This window comes from Notolepis coatsorum, assembly GCF_963971535.1.
Source record: "Notolepis coatsorum genome assembly, chromosome: 4".
Taxonomy (NCBI): Eukaryota; Metazoa; Chordata; class Actinopteri; order Aulopiformes; family Paralepididae; genus Notolepis; species Notolepis coatsorum.
In genome coordinates this window covers 99,642,593-99,667,598 of record NC_140168.1, presented here as the reverse complement: position 1 = coordinate 99,667,598, position 25,006 = coordinate 99,642,593, and the positions used below count along the sequence as shown (strand labels likewise).

At 41.2% G+C, this 25,006-nt stretch overlaps 1 protein-coding gene across 4 annotated transcripts in view; it reads left to right on the top strand.

Annotated features, from left to right (window-relative positions):
• Positions 1-372: 372 nt before the first annotated feature.
• The window catches only part of LOC311227799 (alpha-2-macroglobulin-like protein 1), a 115,547-nt gene continuing 90,913 nt past the window's right edge, over positions 373-25,006 (top strand). For all 4 annotated transcript variants that reach the window (XM_084313621.1, XM_084313620.1, XM_084313619.1 and 1 more), the window contains exons 1-11: positions 373-666; positions 6,665-6,845; positions 15,327-15,483; positions 17,539-17,591; positions 18,403-18,423; positions 18,619-18,787; positions 20,011-20,095; positions 20,561-20,681; positions 20,800-20,914; positions 21,036-21,145; positions 23,082-23,249. In XM_084313621.1, the coding sequence (XP_084169747.1) occupies positions 581-666; positions 6,665-6,845; positions 15,327-15,483; positions 17,539-17,591; positions 18,403-18,423; positions 18,619-18,787; positions 20,011-20,095; positions 20,561-20,681; positions 20,800-20,914; positions 21,036-21,145; positions 23,082-23,249 (1,266 nt within the window). In that variant the 5' untranslated portion in view covers positions 373-580. The remainder of the gene's footprint in view (positions 667-6,664; positions 6,846-15,326; positions 15,484-17,538; positions 17,592-18,402; positions 18,424-18,618; positions 18,788-20,010; positions 20,096-20,560; positions 20,682-20,799; positions 20,915-21,035; positions 21,146-23,081; positions 23,250-25,006) is intronic.

The following is a 25,006-nucleotide window of genomic DNA, read 5'->3' as shown; positions in this document are numbered from 1 at the left end:
AAATTCTCACGTTTATCTTAAAAATACCTGTTTCCCCAAGATACACCACAACCTACCTCTATCAAAATGTGTTCCTATATATATATATATATATATATATATATATATATATATATATAGATATATAGTAGACACTCGGACCAAAGCCTGCAAGCCCCAAACCCAAACTCAGGCAGTTATATTGTCCAGGCCACAGTGCTGAATGTGGGCCGGTGCTGTCCTCTCGCCACAAACACACCACTCTGTGGACTTTCTCAAAATAGCTTGCAGAGGGAGGTGTCTGTGGGCTGGGAGTGATTTTTTGGGAAAGGTTTTTTTGGGGGGGGGGGTGAGGTGACTCGAGTAGAGTTGAGTATAAACGCGCGTCTGAGCTACTTTTCTGCTCTTCACGTCTCCTGAGTCCTGACGGTGGAAGTGCGCGTCTCTCAAAGCGCGCTACAGGCTTTTTCTGTGGAAGCGCGTCTCTCTCTCAAAGCGCGTCTCTCTCTAAAGTGCGTCTTTCTCAAAGTGCGCTCCAGGCTCCGGTCTCTCGCTCCCGCTGCTGCCGTCACGTCGCACCGCGGACCGTGTTTCTGCAGAGATGGCAGCACCTGCTGTAATAATAGTGTTGATAGTAGTCGCGTCAGTCCTTTTGCAAACTGCGACATCGGCCAAACTCAATGAAACGTAAGTACATTGGGCATTTTATCATCCATTAAAAGTGTGCATTTCTGGAAACTTTTCGAAGTCTTCTGTCTGTGTGAGTGCGTAGGCAGGCTATACGCCGAACTACATAGCCATTGACTAGCATCAGCGAACTTTTGTCCAGGTGTGTGTAGCGCTGCATGTCGGGATTATATAAATGTGATAAATGCACCGTTTATTTTCCAATTTAACGTTTGCTCGGCCCTCTCTGCGTCAGTGAATTGGGGTAAACATAGCGTTGTGCTACAGCCACTATTAATGAGCCTGACTGGTCCGGTGGTTAGGCTGCCCCCCCCCCCCCCACGATTACGCAATATTCGGAGGACAAAGTGTGTGTGTGTGTGTGAGATTGTTTTCATATTGATTTATCTCGAATGTGTTATCATTTTGACTATCGTCATCATCATCAGTTTGCTAAGCCATCTAATAATTGTATCCTGTAGTTTCGCGAGGTCACATGACAATACATGATGAGCAATTGTTTTTGTCAAAACAATATTCTCGACCACATACACCTAAAACTCATATTAAACATGTTCTTTAGTTCTCACTGACGGGGCCTTGTTGTGAGGCTCAGAACGTGCACCCTCTCAAACTAAACCACTCTGCAGGGGCAGTGTGTAGACCAGGGCCCTATTCCCCGTACCTGGTTCAACTAAGTCGTGGATTCCCCATGTATAAGATGTTGTCTCTGGGACCTCTGTCTGATAAGATTTATTGTCGTTAGATAATGATGATGATGATGAAGACTTTATTTCAGACTCAAGGTCCATATTACACATATATGCAAAACAACAACAAGAATACAATAACAAGCAGACAAAACATCTGTGAAATATCTTGGTTGCGTCCTGGAAAACAGCTTATCAGGCGAAAGCATGGCTCAACAAGCACTTACAAAGATCAATAACTGGTATAGATACCTAGCCAGAATCTCAAATTTTTTAGATCAGTCGGCGATGAAATTCTTGCTGGAGCACTCATACAGTGTCACTATGACTAAGTATGCGAGTGGCTCCTGGTACAACAGTGCCCCCAAAAGTCAGACAATAAAACTACAGACATCACAAAACAAGCTAATCAGGGTAATACTAAGGCTACCTGCCTGAACCCACCTTGACCCATCACACTTTGAGAACATGAGATGGCTAAAGGAGGAAGACGGAGTCAACCAAATAGGGATGTGCCTAGTTCACAAAATCATGCACGGGGTAGTGTCAGTGTACTTCAACAACTACTTCAACCGAATCAGGGACACATGTATACCCAACCAGGCGTAGCTCAACTGACTTTGTGCCAGTCAGATTCAGGAGTTGTATGGGGAAGGAGTCATTTTTGTATTCAGCAGCTGTCTTTTGGAACAGTCTGCCCAGTGACCTGAAATTCGTAGTCAATGGTGTTAGATTCAAGTCCAGCCTGAAGACATGGGTCAAAAGGGACTATAATTAACCTAGACACTCAGCAAAAAGGGTGCCTTGCATGTTTATGAGTCTGTTATGTATATAAATGGTATGTGTTGTGATGTCATGTCTGTATGAAGCATGTCTAAGCATCACACTCCCCCCCCCCCCCCCCCCCACACAAGGACCACAATGGAAATAAGCTCTGAGCTTTTTTGTGTTCATCCTTGGCAGTATCTCCTGACTGTGCTTTCTGTCACATGTTATTTTTATATTGTCAAATAAAGTCATTAATTCAAAGAAACAAGGCCAACAACATAGATTAAAATACATTAAAGTACATAAAGGCATCGGTTCCAATGTTTCCACAAATCAGAGGAGTCCCTTGTATCACTTTGTTTTACATCACTCATGGCACCTAGTATCTTGTTGTTTGACTCTAATAAACTACACATACATTTTAACCACCAGGTTCCTCAGCAGAGCATGGAAGGTGGGGACATTTGTAGTCACAGACAAATGGCTTGCACTAGTCCGTCTTGGGAGCGAGGATCCTAAATGCATCATTATATGCTACCTGCAGTTTTTTATATAGCATATATAAGATATGATTAAGTCCAGAATTGTATTTACAGCTGAGAGACCAGTGGAGATGATATGTTCACCTGACCTCTGACCTCTAGTGAATAAAACGGCTAAATTCCCCCATATTCATGTGAACCCCCTGGAATCCCCACAAGGACCCTTGGGGGTCCCTGGGCCCTCATTCATCAACGTGACGTAGAAAATGTTCTATTTCCATACTTAAGCACAGATCTTAGAATGTGTGCACGCACAAAAGAAACGGGATTCATCACACGTGCGTACACAGGTCCTACGCACACCTGTCATGATAAATATCACCTTGGTCCTACGCCGTGGCTCGTGCACACTTTCACGTATTTGCATACCAGAACCGCCCCGATTAACCATATACGGTAATGGACCACCCCCATGAAATGTGGAAAAGTGGACTAAGCCGAGGGTGTTGTACACTGTTGGATATTATATCTATTAACTTCCTAAAAGACCATTGCTGCCTGGACACCGCAAACCAGGGTTTCCGTTAGAATTTTCTTTTGCAGGTCTGAGTGTCCGGTAGATTTCAATCTACCGGACAAATGGGATAAATTCCGGTCAGAGTTTATTGAGCTTAAAAACAATTGATAGGCCTATATAAAGAATGACATCATCAAGGCATTTATAATATTTTAACTTAAAACTAGGCTACTTTTGCGTATATAGTCATGAATATATTCCAAATAAAATAAGTCCCTCGAGACTTCGTGCTGCTGCCGACTTGAGGTGTCGGTGGGCAGTCTGCCCGACCTTAATAAACGGCAGTCTGTTATAATCACATTTTTATGAGCTAACGAATTCCGTTATATTGGACATTTGTATTAATTATATCAAGCGAAGAACTGAGAAATTTGGCAGAGAGAGACGGCAACATTATCGTGGGTTTGCGCCGTGATGTATATCTCCACCTCCCAACGACTTGGTGCTGCTCATAATGTCCGGTGAAAATAAGTCCCTCTAAGCACAATTTGATTATTTGAATTGTATTAAAATAGGCTAAAATTAAATGAACGAAACAATCATTACATTTGTCGTTGCTTCACCAAGCAGCCGGTCTAATAATGACATCTGGCTGTTGTCAGCGCGAGCTGGCTGCTGATATATTTACGTGAAGCATGGAGCAGGCAGAGTGGTGTTTTTAGGTCCGGTCTGGAAACCGCTCAACAGCGCCCCCACCCAACAGCTGAATTGCCAATGGCTGAATTGGAGTACTGCACCCTGCCAAGCCATGCTTCACGTAAATATATCAGCAGCCAGCTCGCGCTGACAACAGCCAGATGTCATTATTAGACCGGCTGCTTGGTGAAGCAACGACAAATGTAATGATTGTTTCGTTCATCGCATAGGCTATTTAATTTTAGCCTATTTTAATACAATTCAAATAATCTAATTGTGTTTAGAGGGAATTATTTTCACCGGACATTATGACCGGAGAGATTAAATATGTCGGACTTCAACAGATTTTGCCGGTCAAATACCGGTAATTACCGGCTAACGGAAACGCTGCCGCAAACACTAATAAAGACCATTAACCACTGTTTTGCCGTTGCCCGTTAGTGTCATTAATGCATGCTGGAATAAGAATGCCTTTCTTAATTTATTTTTAATATTAATAATTATAATACAATAAAAGACAGCTCCGTCTTTTAATACACATATATTGTACAGTAACGTCAAATAAATACTACAGTCCCCGCTGAAATAAAGGTTCTGCACGCACATACCAGCAGTGATCTACAGCATAAAAGATAGCCACTTTATAATACTATTCTGAGTAGATAATTCATCTGTATCGCAAACAGAGTCACGGATCTGGTCGGGGCAGGTAGCATTATGTCGGGAAAATCTTTATGAAATAAACAAAAGTGGGGTCTCTACTGGGAGGTGGTCCAGAGGGGGGGGGGGGGGGGGGGTCTCTACTAGGAGACTAGTGGTCACACACACACACTGTGGAACAGTGTCTATCTGTCTGTCTGTCTGTCTCTCTGCTGTCTGTCTCTCCGGCTCTGCAGCTGGACCTTCTCAAATAAGCACGGAAAAGCTTTTAAGCTTATAGCTCCAATTTGGGTTCCAAATTGCGGTACAAATGAAGGAGGTGTCTCGGGCAGTGGACTCTAGTTAATATTATGTTCTCTCTGCAATTAGACTGCCCCTCATTCATTCATTCATCCCTATCTGATGCTATCTCCTGCGAGCGCAGTCAGTGCACCCGATAACGCTATATATATAAACCTGCATTCATTCGTAGAGAAAGACCTATTCCACATGCTATTTAGGGTTTGACAATAATTACACTAATATCGCTATTTCACAATGAACTATAATGAATTACGGGGGTCATACAGAACACGTCAGTCAAGCTTATTTCCGCGTTGAAACTAATTCATGCAACTGATCTATGCCGTCCGTCTGCAGTCCCCATATTCTACCACAGGGCGTCAGCTAAGCATGGTCCGACCTGTGCTTAAATATACGCACAAAGTCGTACGCATGGCTTAAGCACATATCTGTGCGTAAGTCAGGTTGATACATGAGGGCCCTGGACCCTACGTTGACAACCACTACTGTAAGCTAATGACCATGACAAAAAACACCATGAGATCCAAAATAAAATGTAAAATAAATAAATGCAACACTCCCAGACATACCCCAGGCGAAGGTAAGGAAAAACAACATTTTGAAAGATTGAAAATGGAATAGAGCTAATAACGGATCCATTTGAGAGGATCGTAATCCTCTTGGCCATCACCACGGTGACCTATGACCTCTGTGTTATCAATGCAAGCTAAAGGTTATTCAATTGGGGTTAATAGTGCACACAGTTTTAGTCTGCCCGTCTCCACACTGTGTGTGCGGCAGAATAAGTAACGCGTATTGTGCAAGTGGTCACGATCAATATCACAGGAGGACATGAGATGCCATGACTCTGCACTTTATTCACCCTACTAGGGTCTGGGTTCTTCTACTCCCTTGTTATTTGTTGCTCTGCCTCACTGTCTCCTCCTCCTGTTTATATTCTCTCTGCCTCACTGTCTCCTCCTGTTTATACTCTCTGCCTCACTGTCTCCTCCTCCTGTTTATACTCTGCTCTGCCTCACTGTCCCCTCCTTCTGTTTATACTCTATGCCTCACTGTCTCCTCCTCCTGTTTATATTCTCTCTGCCTCACTGTCCCCTCCTCCTGTTTATACTCTCTGCCTCACTGTCCCCTCCTCCTGTTTATATTATCTCTGCCTCACTGTCCCCTCCTCCTGTTTATATTCTCTCTGCCTCACTGTCTCCTCCTCCTGTTTATACTCTGCCTCACTGTCTCCTCCTCCTGTTTATACTCTGCCTCACTGTCCCCTCCTCCTGTTTATATTCTCTCTGCCTCACTGTCTCCTCCTCCTGTTTATACTCTCTGCCTCACTGCCTCTCTGCTCTGCCTCTCTGCCTCTCTGCTCTGCCTCTCTGCTCTGCCTCTCTGCTCTGCCTCTCTGCTCTGCCTCTCTGCCTCTCTGCTCTGCCTCTCTGCTCTGCCTCTCTGCTCTGCCTCTCTGCTCTGCCTCTCTGCCTCTCTGCCTCTCTGCTCTGCCTCTCTGCTCTGCCTCTCTGCTCTGCCTCTCTGCTCTGCCTCTCTGCCTCTCTGCTCTGCCTCTCTGCCTCTCTGCTCTGCCTCTCTGCTCTGCCTCTCTGCCTCTCTGCTCTGCCTCTCTGCCTCTCTGCTCTGCCTCTCTGCTCTGCCTCTCTGCTCTGCCTCTCTGCCTCTCTGCTCTGCCTCTCTGCCTCTCTGCTCTGCCTCTCTGCTCTGCCTCACTGCTCTGCCTCTCTGCTCTGCCTCTCTGCTCTGCCTCTCTGCTCTGCCTCTCTGCCTCTCTGCTCTGCCTCTCTGCCTCTCTGCTCTGCCTCTCTGCTCTGCCTCTCTGCTCTGCCTCTCTGCCATGCCTCTCTGCCGTGCCTCATCGTCTCCTCTCTCTCCTGCAGTGTGTATGCCGTGACGGTGAGCTCCCAGGCGGTGGCTGGCAGCTCCGAGACCCTGTGTGCTCAGGTCCACAGCCCCACAGAGTCCGTCTCTCTGACCGTGATGCTCAGCACGGACTCCGGCACCACCACCGTACTGCAATACGGAATCACCGGGGACTTCTACCACTGCGTCTCCTTCCAGGTGTGATTTAAAAGATCTCTCTCTCGCATTGCTGTGTCTTGGTGAAGTGGAGTGTAACGGTGTGTTGGATAGAGAGGAGCAGCGCGGAACCAAAACCACTTCACTTATATTTACATTTTTACATTTATTAAGTGAACGTTTTTATCCAAAGTGACTTACAAGTTCTGTACGACAAGTTAGCAGGAAGGGTACAACTCTTACAGCTGAGTAACAATGTTCATCAAACAGTGTTGAAACTTGGGTGCTGCAGTGTTGAGTGCAGCGTAGTAGAGACATATTAGTATAGTACTGTATGTAGGTAGTAATATAGACAAGGACGATTATTTAGTAGAAGAGTGCATGATAGTAGAAGACGGTAAGAAGGTTATTTAGTGGAAGAGTGCATGATAGTAGAAGACGGTAAGAAGGTTATTTAGTGGAAGAGTGCATTATAGTAGAAGACGGTAAGAAGGTTATTTAGTGGAAGAGAGCATGATGGTAGAAGACAGTAAGAAGGTTATTTAGTGGAAGAGAGCAGGATAGTAGAAGACGGTAAGAAGGTTATTTAGTGGAAGAGAGCATGATAGTAGAAGACGGTAAGAAGGTTATTTAGTGGAAGAGAGCATGATAGTAGAAGACAATAAGAAGGTTATTTAGTGGAAGAGTGCATGATAGTAGAAGACAGTAAGAAGGTTATTTAGTGGAAGAGTGCATGATAGTAGAAGACAGTAAGAAGGTTATTTAGTGGAAGAGTGCATGATAGTAGAAGACAGTAAGAAGGTTATTTAGTGGAAGAGTGCAGGATAGTAGAAGACAGTAAGAAGGTTATTTAGTGGAAGAGTGCATGATAGTAGAAGACAGTAAGAAGGTTATTTAGTGGAAGCGTGCATGATGGTAGAAGACAATAAGAAGGTTATTTAGTGGAAGAGAGCAGGATAGTAGAAGACGGTAAGAAGGTTATTTAGTGGAAGAGTGCATGATAGTAGAAGACGATAAGAAGGTTATTTAGTGGAAGAGAGCAGGATAGTAGAAGACAGTAAGAAGGTTATTTAGTGGAAGAGAGCAGGATAGTAGAAGACAGTAAGAAGGTTATTTAGTGGAAGAGAGCATGATGGTAGAAGACAATAAGAAGGTTATTTAGTGGAAGAGTGCATGATAGTAGAAGACAATAAGAAGGTTATTTAGTGGAAGAGTGCATGATGGTAGAAGACAATAAGAAGGTTATTTAGTGGAAGAGATCATGATAGTAGAAGACAGTAAGAAGGTTATTTAGTGGAAGAGTGCATGATAGTAGAAGACAGTAAGAAGGTTATTTAGTGGAAGAGAGCAGGATAGTAGAAGACAATAAGAAGGTTATTTAGTGGAAGAGTGCATGATAGTAGAAGACAGTAAGAAGGTTATTTAGTGGAAGAGAGCATGATAGTAGAAGACAGTAAGAAGGTTATTTAGTGGAAGAGAGCATGATAGTAGAAGACAGTAAGAAGGTTATTTAGTGGAACAGTGCATGATAGTAGAAGACAGTAAGAAGGTTATTTAGTGGAAGAGAGCATGATAGTAGAAGATGATAAGAAGGTTATTTAGTGGAAGAGATCATGATAGTAGAAGACAATAATGCCCCTTTTCCATTGCATGGTACCTACTCGACTCTACCCTACTCTACTCGCTTTAGGTACCTGGTACTTCGTTCCTTTTCCACTGCAGGTACTAAAATAAAGTACTCAGTTTGTCTCCGTGTGGGGAGGCGGGGCTGCTGGTGTACAGCTGAGAGCTCCATAGCTCTGTGAGAGCTCCAGTATAGCTATGTCCGTGAGCTAGGGGCAAGCCAGAGTAAAACACAGTTTTCAATCAATCAATCAATAACAACATTAACGAGACTCTCGTTGTGTCTATTCTGCTAACGCTAACGTTACCTCTCATTGTGTCTATTCTACAAGCGTTAACGTTAGCTAGGCTGTCTATGCTAACGTTAACGTTAGCATTAGGCTAACAACAAAGCTGTAACGTTACCAGTCTCTTAAGCCTTAACAAGTCAGCGATCTTTTTGCGAGACTAAACTCTCCGCTCGGTGGCAAATTGTGTTGATGTCGGTTTTGTTTAATCAATAAATGAGGCAGAATACACAGTGACTGTATCCTTTGTTTATTGCACTTGTGCCTGCTGCAAACATAGTGAAATCCTATGCGAGACATTAATTCAAGAAGTCTGTACGCAAACTTTAACAGCATTAAGGAATACTTAAACCAGTTTACACAACCATTTAACATAATTGCCATTTCAGAAACTTGGATGAACGAGGAAAAGGGAATGGATTTTGAAATGGTCGGATATGAACTCAACTATATGAACAGAAAAAATAACAGTGGAGGAGGAGTGGCTGTGTATGTGGATAATAACTTGAATTATAAGATTGTAGAAAAAATGACAAATGTGATTGATAATTTATTAGAATGTATAACAATAGAAATATGTGTAGAAAAAAAGAAAAATATAATTGTGAGCTGTATATATAGAGCACCAGGTTCGAATATTGAAGTTTTCAAGGACTGGATGGAAGAAATGTATATAAACAATAATCAAAAGGCTATTTTCATCTGTGGGGATTTTAACATTGATCTTTTAAATCCAAACAAACATAAAATGACTGAGGAATTCATCAACACATTGTATAGTTTGAGCCTTTATCCAAAAATCACAAGACCCAGCCGAATCACATCCCATTGTGCCACTCTGATAGACAATATATTTACGAACATTATAGAAAACAATACAGTGAGTGGATTACTAATAAATGACATCAGCGACCATTTACCAGTTTTTACAGTTTATGACAACAACTACACAGAAAACAAGCAGGACAATAAACTACAATTTAAACGAGTAAGGACTGAAGAATCAATGAACGCTTTCAAAAATGATTTGCTACTACAAAATTGGGAGATAGTATATAAAGAGGATGACACTGATAAAGCATATGAAACATTCTTATCTATATTTAACTTACTATATCACAAACATTGTCCAATAAAAGAATATAGCAGTAAACATAAACACTCAGACAGCCCATGGATCACAAGGGGATTACAGAATGCATGTAAAAAGAAAAATACACTATATAGAGAATTTATAAAACATAGAACTAAAGAGGCAGAAAATAAATATAAGAAATATAAAAACAAGTTGACTAATATTATGAGAAGATGTAAGAAGGATCATTATAGTAGAATATTAGATAACAACAAATATAATATTAAAGGTGTTTGGAAGATATTAAATGGTATTATCAGGAATGGATCAAGACAAATAAACTATCCTCAGTATTTTATGGAAAAGGATCAAACTATTAGCAATATGGATGATGTGGTTAACAACTTTTATAAATTTTTTGTAAATATTGGACCAGAATTAGCGGGAAAAATCCCAGATCCAGTGACTCCTGAAGACATAAAAGACAATTACATTGAAAGAAATCCTAGTTCAATGTTTCTGGAAGCGGTAGATGAAAATGAAATTATAGAAACTACTAATAAATGTAAAAACAAGACATCTACAGACGGTAATGAAATAGATATGAAAATAGTAAAAAATGTCATTATTGGGATTTCAAAACCACTCACGCACATCTGCAATTTATCATTCAAAACTGGTCGATTTCCGAATAAAATGAAAATAGCAAAAGTCATACCTCTGTTCAAGACTGGAGATAAACACCACTTCACAAATTATAGGCCTGTTTCTCTACTTCCTCAGTTTTCAAAAATATTAGAAAAACTCTTCAACAACAGATTAGATAAATTCATTGATAAACATAATTTACTCACCGATAGCCAGTATGGATTCAGAACACACCGGTCAACATCACTAGCGTTAATAGAACTCATTGAAAAAATCACAAATTCCATAGATCAAAAAAAACATGTAGCTGGAGTATTCATTGACCTAAAAAAAGCATTTGATACTATTAATCATGATATATTAATCAGGAAATTGGAGAGATATGGGATCAGGGGGGTAGTATTGGACTGGGTAAGAAGCTATCTAAATAAAAGACAACAATTTGTGACAATGAGAGATTATAAATCTGAATGTTTGGACATTGCTTGTGGTGTCCCCCAGGGGTCAGTGTTGGGTCCAAAACTGTTCATCTTGTACATTAACGAGATATGTAAAGTATCCAATATATTTAAATGTATTTTATTTGCGGATGACACTAATCTTTTTTTTTCTGGTGAGAATGTCCAGCAGCTTTTAGAGGTCATCACATCTGAAATGAAGAAATTGAAGGAATGGTTTGATAGAAATAAATTATCATTGAACTTGAGCAAAACTAAAATTATGTTGTTTGGAAACTGTAGATTGGATACTCAGGTACAAGTTAAAATAAATGATGTGATTATTGAAAGAGTTTATGAAAATAAATTCCTAGGTGTAATAATAGACCATAAAATCTGTTGGAAACCTCACATAAAACATGTCCAATCTAAACTCTCACGAAGCATTTCAGTCATGAGTAAAGTAAAGCACATCCTGGATAGAAAATCACTCTACATTCTCTACTGTTCACTAGTTTTACCATATTTAAATTACTGTGCTGAAGTCTGGGGAAACAATTATAAGTCTACACTACAACCACTTTTTATACTCCAAAAAAGGGCCATAAGGATAGTTCACATTGCAGGTTATCGTGATCACACTAACATATTGTTTCTGGAGTCAAAGACATTGAAGTTAAATGATCTTGTGGAATTTAAAACGGCACAATTAATGTATAAAGCAAAAAGTCATGCACTTCCAAGAAACATTCAAGAATTGTTCTTTGATAGGGAGGGGGGTTATAATCTGAGGGGAGATCACAATTTAAAGGTGCTAAACGTACGCACTACCATGAGAAAACACTGCATCTCAATATGTGGAGTGAAACTGTGGAACAGTCTTAATGTGGTGCTAAAGCAATGTCCAAACATGAGACAATTCAAACTGATGTATAAGGAAATTATGTTCACAAGGTACAGGGATGAAGAAGGGACTTGATATTCACGGGTGTTTACATTTTTATTTTGTTTCTATTTTTATTTTATTTTATACATATATAGTTCTCTCTTCTGACCAATCAGTGGTCTGCAGTGTTTCAGGTGACTTTTCTGGTACCAGTTCTACTAGCTTGGCACGCGCTTGGAACCTCGACAGAGCAGGGACAAAAAAAGTACCCAAAAAGTACCTGGTACCAGGTACTTTGGTAATGGAAAATGTAGAGTAGAGTAGGTACCATGCAGTGGAAAAGGGGCATAAGAAGGTTATTTAGTGGAAGAGGGCGTGATAGTAGAAGTAAAGCAGAGCCTGTAGTATTAGCTTGCACTGGACCAACATGACGGGTGCAGGTTTAGTATGCTACCACCACATGTTGTTAACGTATTGTTTAATATTACGATGGTCGTAATATACACTCTCACCACACTTTTTTCTTTAACCTTTATTTAGCCAGATAAAACACCCCCATACACTCCCACCACACCCCCATGCACTGCCACGCCCACCCCCATACACTCCCACCACACCCCCATACACTCCCACCACACCCCCATGCACTGCCACACCCACCCCCATGCACTCCCACCACACCCCCATGCACTGTCACCCCCACCCCCATACACTCCCACCACACCCCCATGCACTCCCACCACACCCCCATGCACTGTCACCCCCACCCCCATACACTCCCACCACACCCCCATGCACTCCCACCACACCCCCATGCACTCCCACCACACCCCCATGCACTGCCACTGTTACGCAACCGTCGATCCTCGTTCCATATTGATTTGAATTGAACTGCAAACCCCCAATCCGCTCCATGGACACATAGTGCTCCAGTGTAGCTGAACTCGATCCGCTCCGTGGCCACATAGTGCTCCAGTGTAGCTGAACTCGATCCGCTCCGTGGCCACATAGTGCTCCAGTGTAGCTGAACTCGATCCGCTCCGTGGCCACATAGTGCTCCAGTGTAGCTGAACTCGATCCGCTCCGTGGCCACATAGTGCTCCAGTGTAGCTGAACTCGATCCGCTCCGTGGCCACATAGTGCTCCAGTGTAGCTGAACTCGATCCGCTCCGTGGCCACATAGTGCTCCAGTGTAGCTGAACTCGATCCTCTCCGTGGCCACATCATCATCATCATCATCATCATCTTTATTTATTCGTACGTGGAATTGTTACAGTCCAACAGTGTCTTCAGTACATAATAGTTTGATTTTATTTGGTTTGAAATCTTTATGTCGAACATATACAATACAAACGATGTAAAACAAAAACAAATCATTGGTCTCTAGCAATGAAATTAAAAAAAAGAACATAACTCAATTTACATGTTCGAAAAGGAACATATTTAGTTCCTTATATTTAAGGAAGTGATTATATTTAGTTCACTTAATATGATCCACTAAATGCCATGGCCGAAAGGAACAGGAAGAAGACAATTCTTATTGTACCTGCCCCGCCTACACACATACTGTACACTGATGGACTGTTCATAGCGCAATGTTTATCAAACCAAACAAAATGTACATACTTATTTTGCAGAAATGAAAACATCAACACAATTAATTTAACATTAAAAAAATGGTGTATCTATCAGTTAAATTGCATACTGTATTTACTGAGGTTCATTCATTTATACACACACACACACACACACACACACACACACACACACACACACACACTTATCTATATATTTATAGTACACTGTTCTATTATATAATGTATTATTCTATATTATACTTCTATATACTATATAATTGTATTATTAAAATTGTATTATACTAAATCATACTATTTATATTACACTATTTAATTGGTATACTAGTATTATACAATATTTAGATTCTTCTATGTTAAGCTGCTATAATACTATATTACTATACTCCTACTCCTACTAGCCTATACTGTAATGCTATGCTTTTATCCTGTTATGCTAAATTGCAATACTATACTAAACTGTGCTATATACAACATAGTGCTCCAGTGTAGTTCAACTCAATCCACAGGCACACGCTCCACCTTCCTCAGACCCACTGATCTCAATCTGCAAACAAACAAAGGCTTCTTTTTGCTAGAGGCAAGCTATGTACCTGCATTCCACTGAGAAGTACCCCAAGCCCCCCTACTCTCCCTCTCTCTCTCTCTCTCTCTCTACTCTCTCTACTCTCTCATTCTCCCTCTCACTCTCCCCCCCCCCCCCTCTCTCTCCCTACTCTCTCTCCCTCCCCTCTCTCTCTCCCCCACTCGCTCTCTCCCCCCCCTCTTTCTCTCCCTCCTCTCTCTCTCTCCCCCACTCGCTCTCTCTCTCCCACTATCTCTCCCTCTCTCTCTCTCCCACTCTCTCTCTCTCACACACAAACCCCCCTCACAGATTTGGAAATGATTCTGTTATGTAATCGCAGTCCATTAGCAAGTGAAAACATGCCACAAACCACAAGTATGTTTGGTTGCCGTCAATAACCTCCTATGGGTTGTTTGTTTCCCGGATACAGCAGAGTTACTGTTACCATGTTTTATAATCAGAAAGACATATATGTTGATGTGCTCGTGTAACTGGCTGTAGACAGAATGATCTTCCAGCATCATACGTGGCACAGTAAGGATTGATTGATTGATTGGAAACTTTAATTAACAGATTGCAGAATTGGTACAGTACAGTACGGCTCAATACACACAATTGTTAAGGGGATGCAGACCAGAGAAATACTTTCGTCTTGTTTACACCAGGGTCCCCCATTTTCAATTCATAATGACATTTATGACATACACAACATACAGATATAATAATCAAATCGAATCTAATCGTAACATTTATGACATACAGGTATACAGTACTGTTACATTTGTGACATACACGATATGCAAATACAGTACTGCTAAACAGCTCCTAACAGTAAATATATACATACTGTTGCTGTCGTCTACTCTAAGCCATCCTAGGTTGTCAAAGTGGGCAGGGGTGAGGTGGGTTCTAGGAGTAAGGTCAAGCAGTAGTCTGACCAGTTTGTTTTGTGATGTTTGTAATCTTGTTTTTAGTGCCTTTGAGGTGCTTTGGTACCATGAGGTGCAAGCATAGTCGTAGTACCCTTGAATGCTCCTGTTAGTACCTTATCATGTTAAAAGAACACGCCAACATTTTGGGAAATTAGTTTACCGTCTTCTCCAGAGAGAGACGAGAAGCGTTCAGTAGAAAGCTGCACGTTAGCCTAGCTTGGCACAATGAATGGAAGCGAACATGGCCGGTAAACCTCCGGGAGAGGTGTTAGTTGGACAATGCCTAGGCTAACGGGCCGTGTTCGCTTCCATTCATTGTGCTAAACTAGGCTAACGTGCGGGGGTAAGCTAATTTCCCAAAATGTTGCCGTGTTCCTTTTTAAGGTGATTGATTCTTTATTAAAGAAACGGTAGGATCAGATGATACCTCTCAGGTCATCACTGACAAACATCCTGCAAACGGCTCCCATCTCAGGTCCCCAACGTGACCTCCGCTACTGTGGCCACCATTAATGTCACCGTGGAAGGGGAGAGGGACTCGATGAGCAAGACTACGAAGATCCTCATCAACCCTGCCTCCTCCATCAACATTGTTCAGACAGACAAGCCTGTCTACAAGCCTGGACAGACTGGTAACTAAGGCTGAGACCACTTATCGATTTAGTGGCATCACTTATAGATTTTTTTGCATGTGTAAAAAAAGAAATGATAATTTAAATACTTTATACTATACTAAAATATAGGTCTTTTGGCATGTTTTAGTTAAAACATCCCCATTTCATGTACATTCAGTTGAATTGCAACCAGCGTTTCCGTTAGCCGGTAATTACCGGTATTTGACTGGCAAAATCTGTTGAAGTCCGACATATTTAATCTCTCCGGTCATAATGTCCGGTGAAAATAATTCCCTCTAAACACAATTAGATTATTTGAATTGTATTAAAATAGGCTAAAATTATATAGCCTATGCGATGAACGAAACAATCTCACCAAGCAGCCGGTCTAATAATGACATCCTGCTGTCAGCGCGAGCTGGCTGCTGATATATTTACGTGAAGCATGGCTTGGCAGGGTGCAGTACTCCAATTCAGCCATTGGCAATTCAGCTGTTGGGTTGGGGCGCTGCTGACACCACTGCTCTGCTCTGCCTGCTCCAAGTGCTCCATGCTTCACGTAAATATATCAGCAGCCAGCTCGCGCTGACACAGCGGTGCCAAATTTCTCAGTTCTTCGCTTGATATAATTAATACAAATGTCCAATATAACGGAATTAGTTAGCTCATAAAAATGTGATTATAACAGACTGCTGTTTATTAAGGTCGGGCAGACTGCCCACCGACACCTCAAGTCGGCAGCAGCAGCACGAAGTCTCGAGGGACTTATTTTATTTGGAATATATTAATGACTGATACGCAAAAGTAGCCTAGTTTTAAGTTAAAATATTATAAATGCCTTGATGATGTCATTCTTTATATAGGTCTATCAATTGTTTTTAAGCTCAATAAACTCTGACCGGAATTTATCCCATTTGTCCGGTAGATTGAAATCTACCGGACACTCAGACCTGCAAAAAAAAATTCTAACGGAAACCCTGATTGCAACTCTGCACTGTGCATTCAACATGCAGTGCACTCCTCCATCACATCCAGAGACCACCGACTAGAAAACGAGAAGGATCACTGTGGTAGTTTTGAATGGGGAAATCTGTAACACTAAATGTGGCTGCAACCACAAAGAATTGCTGCAAAATAAACATACATTTGTTGTTTAAATAATAATAATACAAATTCAAAAAAATAAAGAAATATATAAAATACTAAGAAAAATATCGATATTTATCGATAATTTTGTCCCGATTTATCGATTCTTCCAAATGTCATATGGTCTCAGCCTCTCTTACTGGTAACTATAGTCGTGCCAGTCTCCACATTCGATTTTCATGTCTGAGTCGAAAAATATATATATAATTATTAGTGCTGTCAGGCGATTAAAAAAAGTAATCTAATTTATTACAGGATTTGTAATTAATTAATCTAATTAATCGCATTTTAATCGCATAACCATTTTATGCCTGATATTCTATATTCTATAATCATATTTCACATTGCATGTGTCCGGTTGGCAGAATTCAGTACTGTATCTATAAAACCTTCTGTTTAATCATCTTCCATCTATTAATTTGCTTAGATTTTTCAGGTCTGGTCAATTTGAGCATAGTGTTATTCAGTCAAAGATAATTTTTTTTTATTGATATTCTCATTTGGTTCATTACAATTTACTCAAGCCTAGTAACAGACACAGTATTTCTGACACTGGGAATACATTCCCTGAGATCCATAGATGTCCCTAGAATCGGATACCAACATGCAAATGGACCATATAAAAAAAAAAGTCTTTAAATGTGTATTCTACGTTCTTATGGAATGAATGAGATTAAAAAAAAACGTATTTAAAAAAAATGTATTTTTATTTTTTGTAATTAATTTAGAGTAAATGTTCATAACGCGGTGTAATTAATTGGCTAAAAGGGGGTATGGCAACGGAAGTGGCCTAATGCCGGAAAGTTGCAGCTATTGTGAATTTTCACTTGTTTATTCTGAATATCAAGAATGAAGCGGCTCAAAATGTACTTACATTATTTGATCGATATTGAGTTACCGTTTAATAATTCCTCATGCTCTCTTTAGTCCAGTTCCGGGTCGTCTCTCTGGACACCAGCTTCCTTCCAGTGGATCGAGTGGTGAGTCTGGTTCTCAAACCCTTTGTCCTGTCAGGCCTCACAGCAGCAGACAAATACATTCATAATCTATGGTGTTTCTCATGTTATTCAGTGGAACTAAAAGAGGTCTATTGTTGTTCAAGAGAAGGGAGGTGAAGGAAGGTGGAGAGAAGGGAGGTGGAGAGAAGGGAGGTGGAGAGAAGGGAGGTGGAGAGAATGGAGGTGGAGAGAATGGAGGTGGAGAGAATGGAGGTGAAGAGAGGTGGAGAGACGGGATGTGAAGAGAAGGGAGGTTAAGGGGGATAACTGCTGGTTTTAGAGGACAGGACGGTGTGGGTGTGAAAACACAGTAAATACTATGTCAGAGTTCATTTGGCAAAGATATGTTTGGCGACCCAAGCATCTGAATCAATAGTGGCTCAATGCCTATTGTGCTTGTGTATACAAATATTTCTTGAAGATGGCTCAATAAGACCAAGTCTGTGTCTGGTCACATATATCACGTGGTTGGCTAAGCTTGCCAGTATTTCTATATATATATTTATATATATTGAGGTAAGCACAATCAAACGCTAAATAATGTACCTAATCTCAAGCCCCACCCTCTTTTCTTGATCCTCCGATCACAACTGTTGCTTGAGGGGAGCGACAGTTGGGATTGGAGGATCAAGAAATGAGGGCGGAGCTTGAGATGGGTCAATTGAAAGGATTTTAAATGCTATTGAAAGTCAGTTCTCTGGCCTTTCCTTGTGAAGTGCAGGAATATAAAAGCTCAGATTCCATTTCCAGCCTACTGACCTTCACTCAACTGTTTTGTTTTCTCCTTTTTCAGTATAAAACAGTGGAGCTTCAGGTAAGGGAAACCAAACCTCATTGCTTTAATGCTATTTATCCATATGGCACAAACAATATGACATGGAAACAGAATCCACAGTAGTTTGGGTAATCTCTCAGTCATGATTATCATCTGCTCAAAATGGCAACCTGCCAAGTTGAACCCTGAAATGTTTCTTTGTTGTTGTTTTTTGTCTTGACCTTTTGTGCGTAGGACCCCAATAACAATCGTATTGCCCAGTGGTTGGATCAGTCGGTTCTGAGTGGCATCCTGGACCTTTCCCATCCCACGAGTCCTGAGGCGGCACAGGGGACGTACACGATCACAGCGTGGACCGACGCTGGGGACCAGATCTCTCACAGCTTTGACATCAAGGAATATGGTCAGCTGCAGTTATTATATGTGAAGAATTGTCAATGTGCCAGATGTAGATTTGATTTGATGTGTCGTTTTCACTCACATTGATCTGAGAACACGTTTAGATTTTATCCAATGCTTGAATGAGGAGAAGCCTAGCGTTGTAATGGCATAAATATTATATATATCCAAAAAAAATAAACAAGCAAGACACAGGGGCCAATTCACAAAGGGCTTTTTCTGACGCTATGCCGGCGCAAATAGCTCTGAAACACAGTTTGCTATTCACAAAGGAAGCGCAACAGGTGAAATGAGGTGGTAACTGCGTTCCATCAGCATTGTCTGGTGCTATTTGCGCATATTTAAATGAGGTAATATGGGCGGAACATGTTCCCCTTTCTATGCAAATGAGCCTCGTCCAAAAACACTCAATTCACAAATTGCACCGCACAGTTAAAGCGACACTCTTAACGTCTTCAGAGATCTGGTGGTAACTAAGCACATCTATAAAGGGGCGTCATTGCCAGCATCACTGCCAGCGTCTCAGGTGATCATGGCAGCAGTAATCGTTGCCAGGCGAAGGCATGTAATGCCAGGCGTGCTTGTGAAAGAATATTTCGAATGGGAATATCACTTTTTGATTTAGGCGAGACCGAAATCAACCGGTGACACCGGTTGCCACCCCAAGCAATTCTTGATCTACTCGATGAAATCAAGGATGATATTGAGCCAGCCACCCAGAGATCCCATGCAATCTTATTTATTATTTAAATATTGTATTCAACTTTGCCATGCCATTGCCATGTTGCCACTGACGACATCTGGTTTCTTTGTTAGTGGGAAGACTGGCATTGCACGCTGTTCACCAGTGTATTGTAATCTGGTGTGCGCCGGCAGACGAGAGTAATGTGCCGCACGCAACGTGGAAAAATCAGTTAAGGGTGCTATTACCACCGCGCAATCCATTCTTTGTGGATTCGCCCCACAGTATGTTCAATTAAATTTTGAACACCGAATTCCTTTTTTGAGATGAAAGGCTCCAGCGTTTTTCTGTATGCTTGTCACAAAATATGAAAGACAAAAATTTGACAAAAACATAAAATCGTATCTAAACGAACCATTATACATGATTATTAAGAAGACTGTTTTATGAAGAGATTTGGACATGAAACCTAAAATGTACAAGGCATTGACATTTTATTGTTGGATTTTGGAAAGTTGTAATCTTTAAGTTTTTCTTTGCTTCAGTTTTGCCGAAGTATGAGGTGACGGTTCATCTCCCCACTGTGATCACTATTCTGGACCGAGAGGCCACACTAAAGATCTGCGGACAGTAAGTGTCGAGAATCAAACAGAGAAATATCATCTTTTGTTGCATACCCTACGCCCTGCCATCTTTGGCAATACTTACTCTGTTTACATTTACATTTAGTCATTTAGCTGACTCTTTTATCCAAAGCGACTTACAAGTTCTGTACGACAAGTCGGCAGGAAGGATACAACTCTATCAGCTGAGTAACAATGTTCATAAAACAGTGTTGAAACTTGGTTTGAGTGCATAGTAGTAGAGACATATTAGTAGAGTAGGTCATATTTATTATCGGTAATATTTACTGATGTAAAGCACTTTGAACTGCAATCCCCCCTGTATGCAAGGTGCTATACAAATACAGTTATTATTAATATAGGCAAGGAAGATTATTTTGTGGAAAAGTGCAGGATAGTAGAAGACAGTAAGAACTTTAGTGTTATTTATTTTCTATGTTTAGACTCACATTACCGCTCTCTTTTTCTCCAGATATACATATGGAAAACCCGTCCTTGGTTCAGTGAAGGCTGAGGTGTGCAGAAAGACCTTCCACTGGTACTGGTACTCTGGCCCTCCAAAGAAAGACATCTGCAAGAAGTATGATCTAACTGTGAGTCCATGTAGCCCGTTCATGAAGACCCTCTATTCTCATGTGATATTGTAATTCCTCTGAATTCCTTTCCTGTTCATTAACAATTTACAGAACACTCTTGTGTTTAATCTTCCAGATGGAGAAAAATGGTTGCGCGATACAAGTCCTGAATATAACCGAGTTTGCACCGACCGCCAGGAGGTTTGAGGATAGTTTTGACGTGGAGGCTGAGATAGAGGAGTATGGGACCGGTAGGTTTATTGTAACTGAGCTATACCTATATGTAAAAAGCAAAAATGTATTCACAATTTACACTCCACAGATGTTTCTTTCAGTTGACCCCTTGACCTTTTACATGTGCCTTCCCTCTAGGGGTGGTCTTGAAAGGCAGCGGCCAGGCACCCTTCACTACCGACATCAGAACCCTCACCTTTGAGAATGTACCTGCTGCCTACAAGCCTGGGATCCCATTCGAGGGAAAGGTGATTTGCTTTCTTAACCCCTTAAGCCCCAGCGGTCCGGTACCGGTATGAGATTGATTTGTAGCCAAGAGTAAAGACGCTAACCCTGTCAAAACAGCAGTCAACGTGTATATTCTCAGCACTATGTTTGTTTACCAAAGATTTTAAGTAGGGATGTCCGATATTATCGGCCTACCGATATTGGCATAAAAATGTGATATCGGAAAATATCTGTATCGGTTTTCAAAAAGAAAAAGATTTTTAAATTTTTTTTAACATTTATTTAACCTTTATTTACCCAGGCAAGCAAGTAAGAACAAATTATTATTTTATTTATTGTCAAAGTATGCATAATGTTGTGTTAATTACACGACAAGAGATATGTAATGTTAATTACCTAAAATTATTCCGTTTTGGGGGGGGGGGGGGGGGGGACCCTGCATATAACGGTATCGGTTGATATCGGTATCGGAAATTAAGAGTTGGGGTCGGTATCGGTAAAAAAGCCAATATCGAGCATCCCTAATTTTAAGTGTTATTAGTGAAATATGAGTATAGAAATCTCAGCGCATCGAGTCGGAAAAAGGTGCATATTGATGCGAGGACTTGGCGCAACCTAACTTAAGTGTAGTCCTTTGAAAGAAGAGACCCAGGGATTTCGATGGGCTTTTGAATTTCATAAAACTACACTTCCCAGCTCACGCCAGCCAGTCAATTATCTGACTTCCAGCGTGAAGCTTTTCTGTCCCCAGTTATTTTCGGGATCATATCTCCCGGGTAGAACAAACCTGAACGTTATTGCCATAAAACAGAACGCAGTTCATTTCTTTACCTAACGTCTAGCAAAAAACTACGTTGCAATCGGATGACAAATGGCAGAGAAATGTACATTATAAAAAAGTAACTGTACTTACAGTAGATTTCATTCACGGTTTTTGCTGCCCTGTCAGGGGTGCCTGCTGGTACTAAATCCAGATTGAACTCTGCCATTGGAAAGAGGAGATTTGACCTGATCCATAGATGTGTGACTTGGCCATAATAAGGTTATTTATAGGCCTGATATTCTATATTCATATTTCAAATAGCATGTGTCCAGATTGCAGAATTCATTACTGTATCTACAAAAACCCCTGTAAATCATCTGCTCTTTATTAATTAGCTTACATCTTTTGTACACGTGATCTCAAGAAGGTCTCAAGAAATGTTTCACGCCTGGTCAATGTTAGCATGGTGTTATTCACCATCAAAGATGAAATAAAATGAAAATGTATATTCTCCCTTTGGTTCATTACAATTTACTCAAGCCTAGTAATGGACACAATATTGCTGACACTGGGAATACATTCCCTGAGATCCATAGATGTCCCTAGATACCAATAACATGCAAATGGGCCTTGTAGAAGTAGAGCAATCCTCCATTTACTTTTTAGGCAAATTTTAGGCAAATTTTAGGCAAATTTTCAGAAAATATGGCTAGGGCTTAAGAGGATTGCATCCAGTCTACATGGCACATGCATCTTTCACAAAAGAGACATGTCTGGTGCCTTATTTATGTACACTTGGGTTTCTGTATAAACTAGGGCTGACCTCGACTAGTCCACTAATCGATCGAAACCTCTTAGTCGAATGCAAAAAAATGTAAATCGATCTGCTCCGTCTTTGTGAGCCATTCACTAAGGACACTCTGTGTGGATGAGATACTAGCGCAGACACGCCCATAGGTGTGCAGTTTCCTCCTGATTTGCTCCAGCACAGTTGGCTCAGAGCAGTCTGCACCTGACAGTGCTGTTGGCAGATATCAGGAAGGGGAATACCAGTCAACTGTCGGGCAATTTTGGCCAATCAAAGTCGACTATACAAATCCTTAGTTGGGGACAGGCCTAGTATAAACCATAGAGTCACAGAAGCTGTTGTCTGTGTTATACTTTTTTAAATGACTATTATTTTCCGTTTTCAGATCAAAGTGACCGGTCCGGACTCCAGACCTGTTGCCAGTGAGCGTGTGCATCTGACTGTGCGATATGGGGGTACAGACTCTGGCAACGTCACACTCACCACAGACAGAAAGGGCATGAGTCTGTTCTCTCTGGACACTGGCCTGTGGAAGGGCACCGTGTCATTACAGGTCAGAGGTCAATTCTGTTCAGGTCAGGTGGTGTGAACAAGTTCAGCTCGGTACTGAGGGGCACCGTGTCGTTATAGGTCAGAGGTGAACAAGTACTGAGAGGTGTCGTTATAGGTCAGAGTCAGAGATTTATTTGCCATGTGGACGAATCCACATTGGCATAAAGGTACAGAGCAATACAGGAACAGAGCAGAAACGGTGGACAGTAAGAAAAACAGACGGTATAAAATGACAAATGCTAAGGTTAAGATCAACAACCCCTAAAGTGCATATCATAGTAAAGTGCATAATGCATAGAGGCACAATTTACAGTAAAAGTGCATATAATCAAAGTGCGTAATGCACAGACACACAAAACGGCACTTACTGTACACAACCTGACTAGTAACACACGAAATAAAGAAATTAAATAACATACAAATCTAGCATTTGGTCTTTGAGTTATTCAGGCTGCGCACAGCACTGGGGAAGAAACTTTTAGTAAACCGAGAGGTAGAGCATGTAATAGAGCGGTGGTAGCGTCTGCCCGACGGGAGAGGGACAAAGAGGCCTGCGCAGGGACGCGGGAAGTCAGTCAGCAGTGGGGGTGCTGAGATAAGTGATATAATAATAACGTCATAGGTTTATCACTCTGGTAAACCAACACTCTCGTTCACTAGAGGAGACCACTGCCCAACTCCGCGCTCTCACGCTCAGCTCTGCGGAGCGTGCGAGACAAACAATGTAACCGTTTTGATGCATACATCTCTGCCCAGCCTACCCCACCTGTTGTGTGCCCCCGCACAGAGAGCCCCATGTCTATGGAAGCAAATGAGTGCCAGAAGTATTTGAATTTAATCAGACACCGCATTTATAGCATTGAAAATAATAACTTTGAAAACATGTATCTGAATTTTTTCAGACACCGCATTTTTGTATCTGAATTATTTCATACACCGCATTTATAGTTTCAGACACCGAATTTATAAATACTTTGAAAATCATGTATCTGAATTTCTTTGCTCCGAATTTACCTATGCGAAATAAAAATGCAGTGTTAATAAAACAAATTCGAATGCATAATAAAATTCAATTCGACGCAAAAAAAATTATTCAATGCATAATTGCGGTGTATATAATTCGATGTCAAAAATTCGATGCATAATTGCGGTGTATGGAATTCGATGTCAAAAATTCGATGCATAATTGCGGTGTATGGAATTCGATGTAAAAAACCAACATCCGGGTATCCAGCTGCACACCACAGAACCACCACAGCAGCAGCAGGCTGAGGCCCCTCGCTTCCATTGGCTGATTTGGGTCACGTGATTTGGGTCACGTGACCGTCTCACCCAATGGCTGAATTGGAGTATTGCACTGCGGGCATTGGCTGATGCACTGCGGGATTGTTTGATTGATTGATTGAAAACTTTATTAACAGATTGCAGAATGGGTACACGTGACCGCCACAGGCCCTGATTGATTGATTGAAAACTTTATTAACAGATTGTAGAATGGGTACAGTGACCGATTGATTGATTGAAAACTTTATTAACAGATTGCAGAATGGGTACAGTGACGTCACAGGCCCGGATTGATTGATTGATTGATCTGATTGATTGATTGAAAACTTTATTAACAGATTGTAGAATGGGTACAGTGACCGATTGATTGATTGAAAACTTTATTAACGGATTGTAGAATGGGTACAGTGACCGATTGATTGATTGAAAACTTTATTAACAGATTGAAGAATGGGTACAGTGATGTCACAGGCC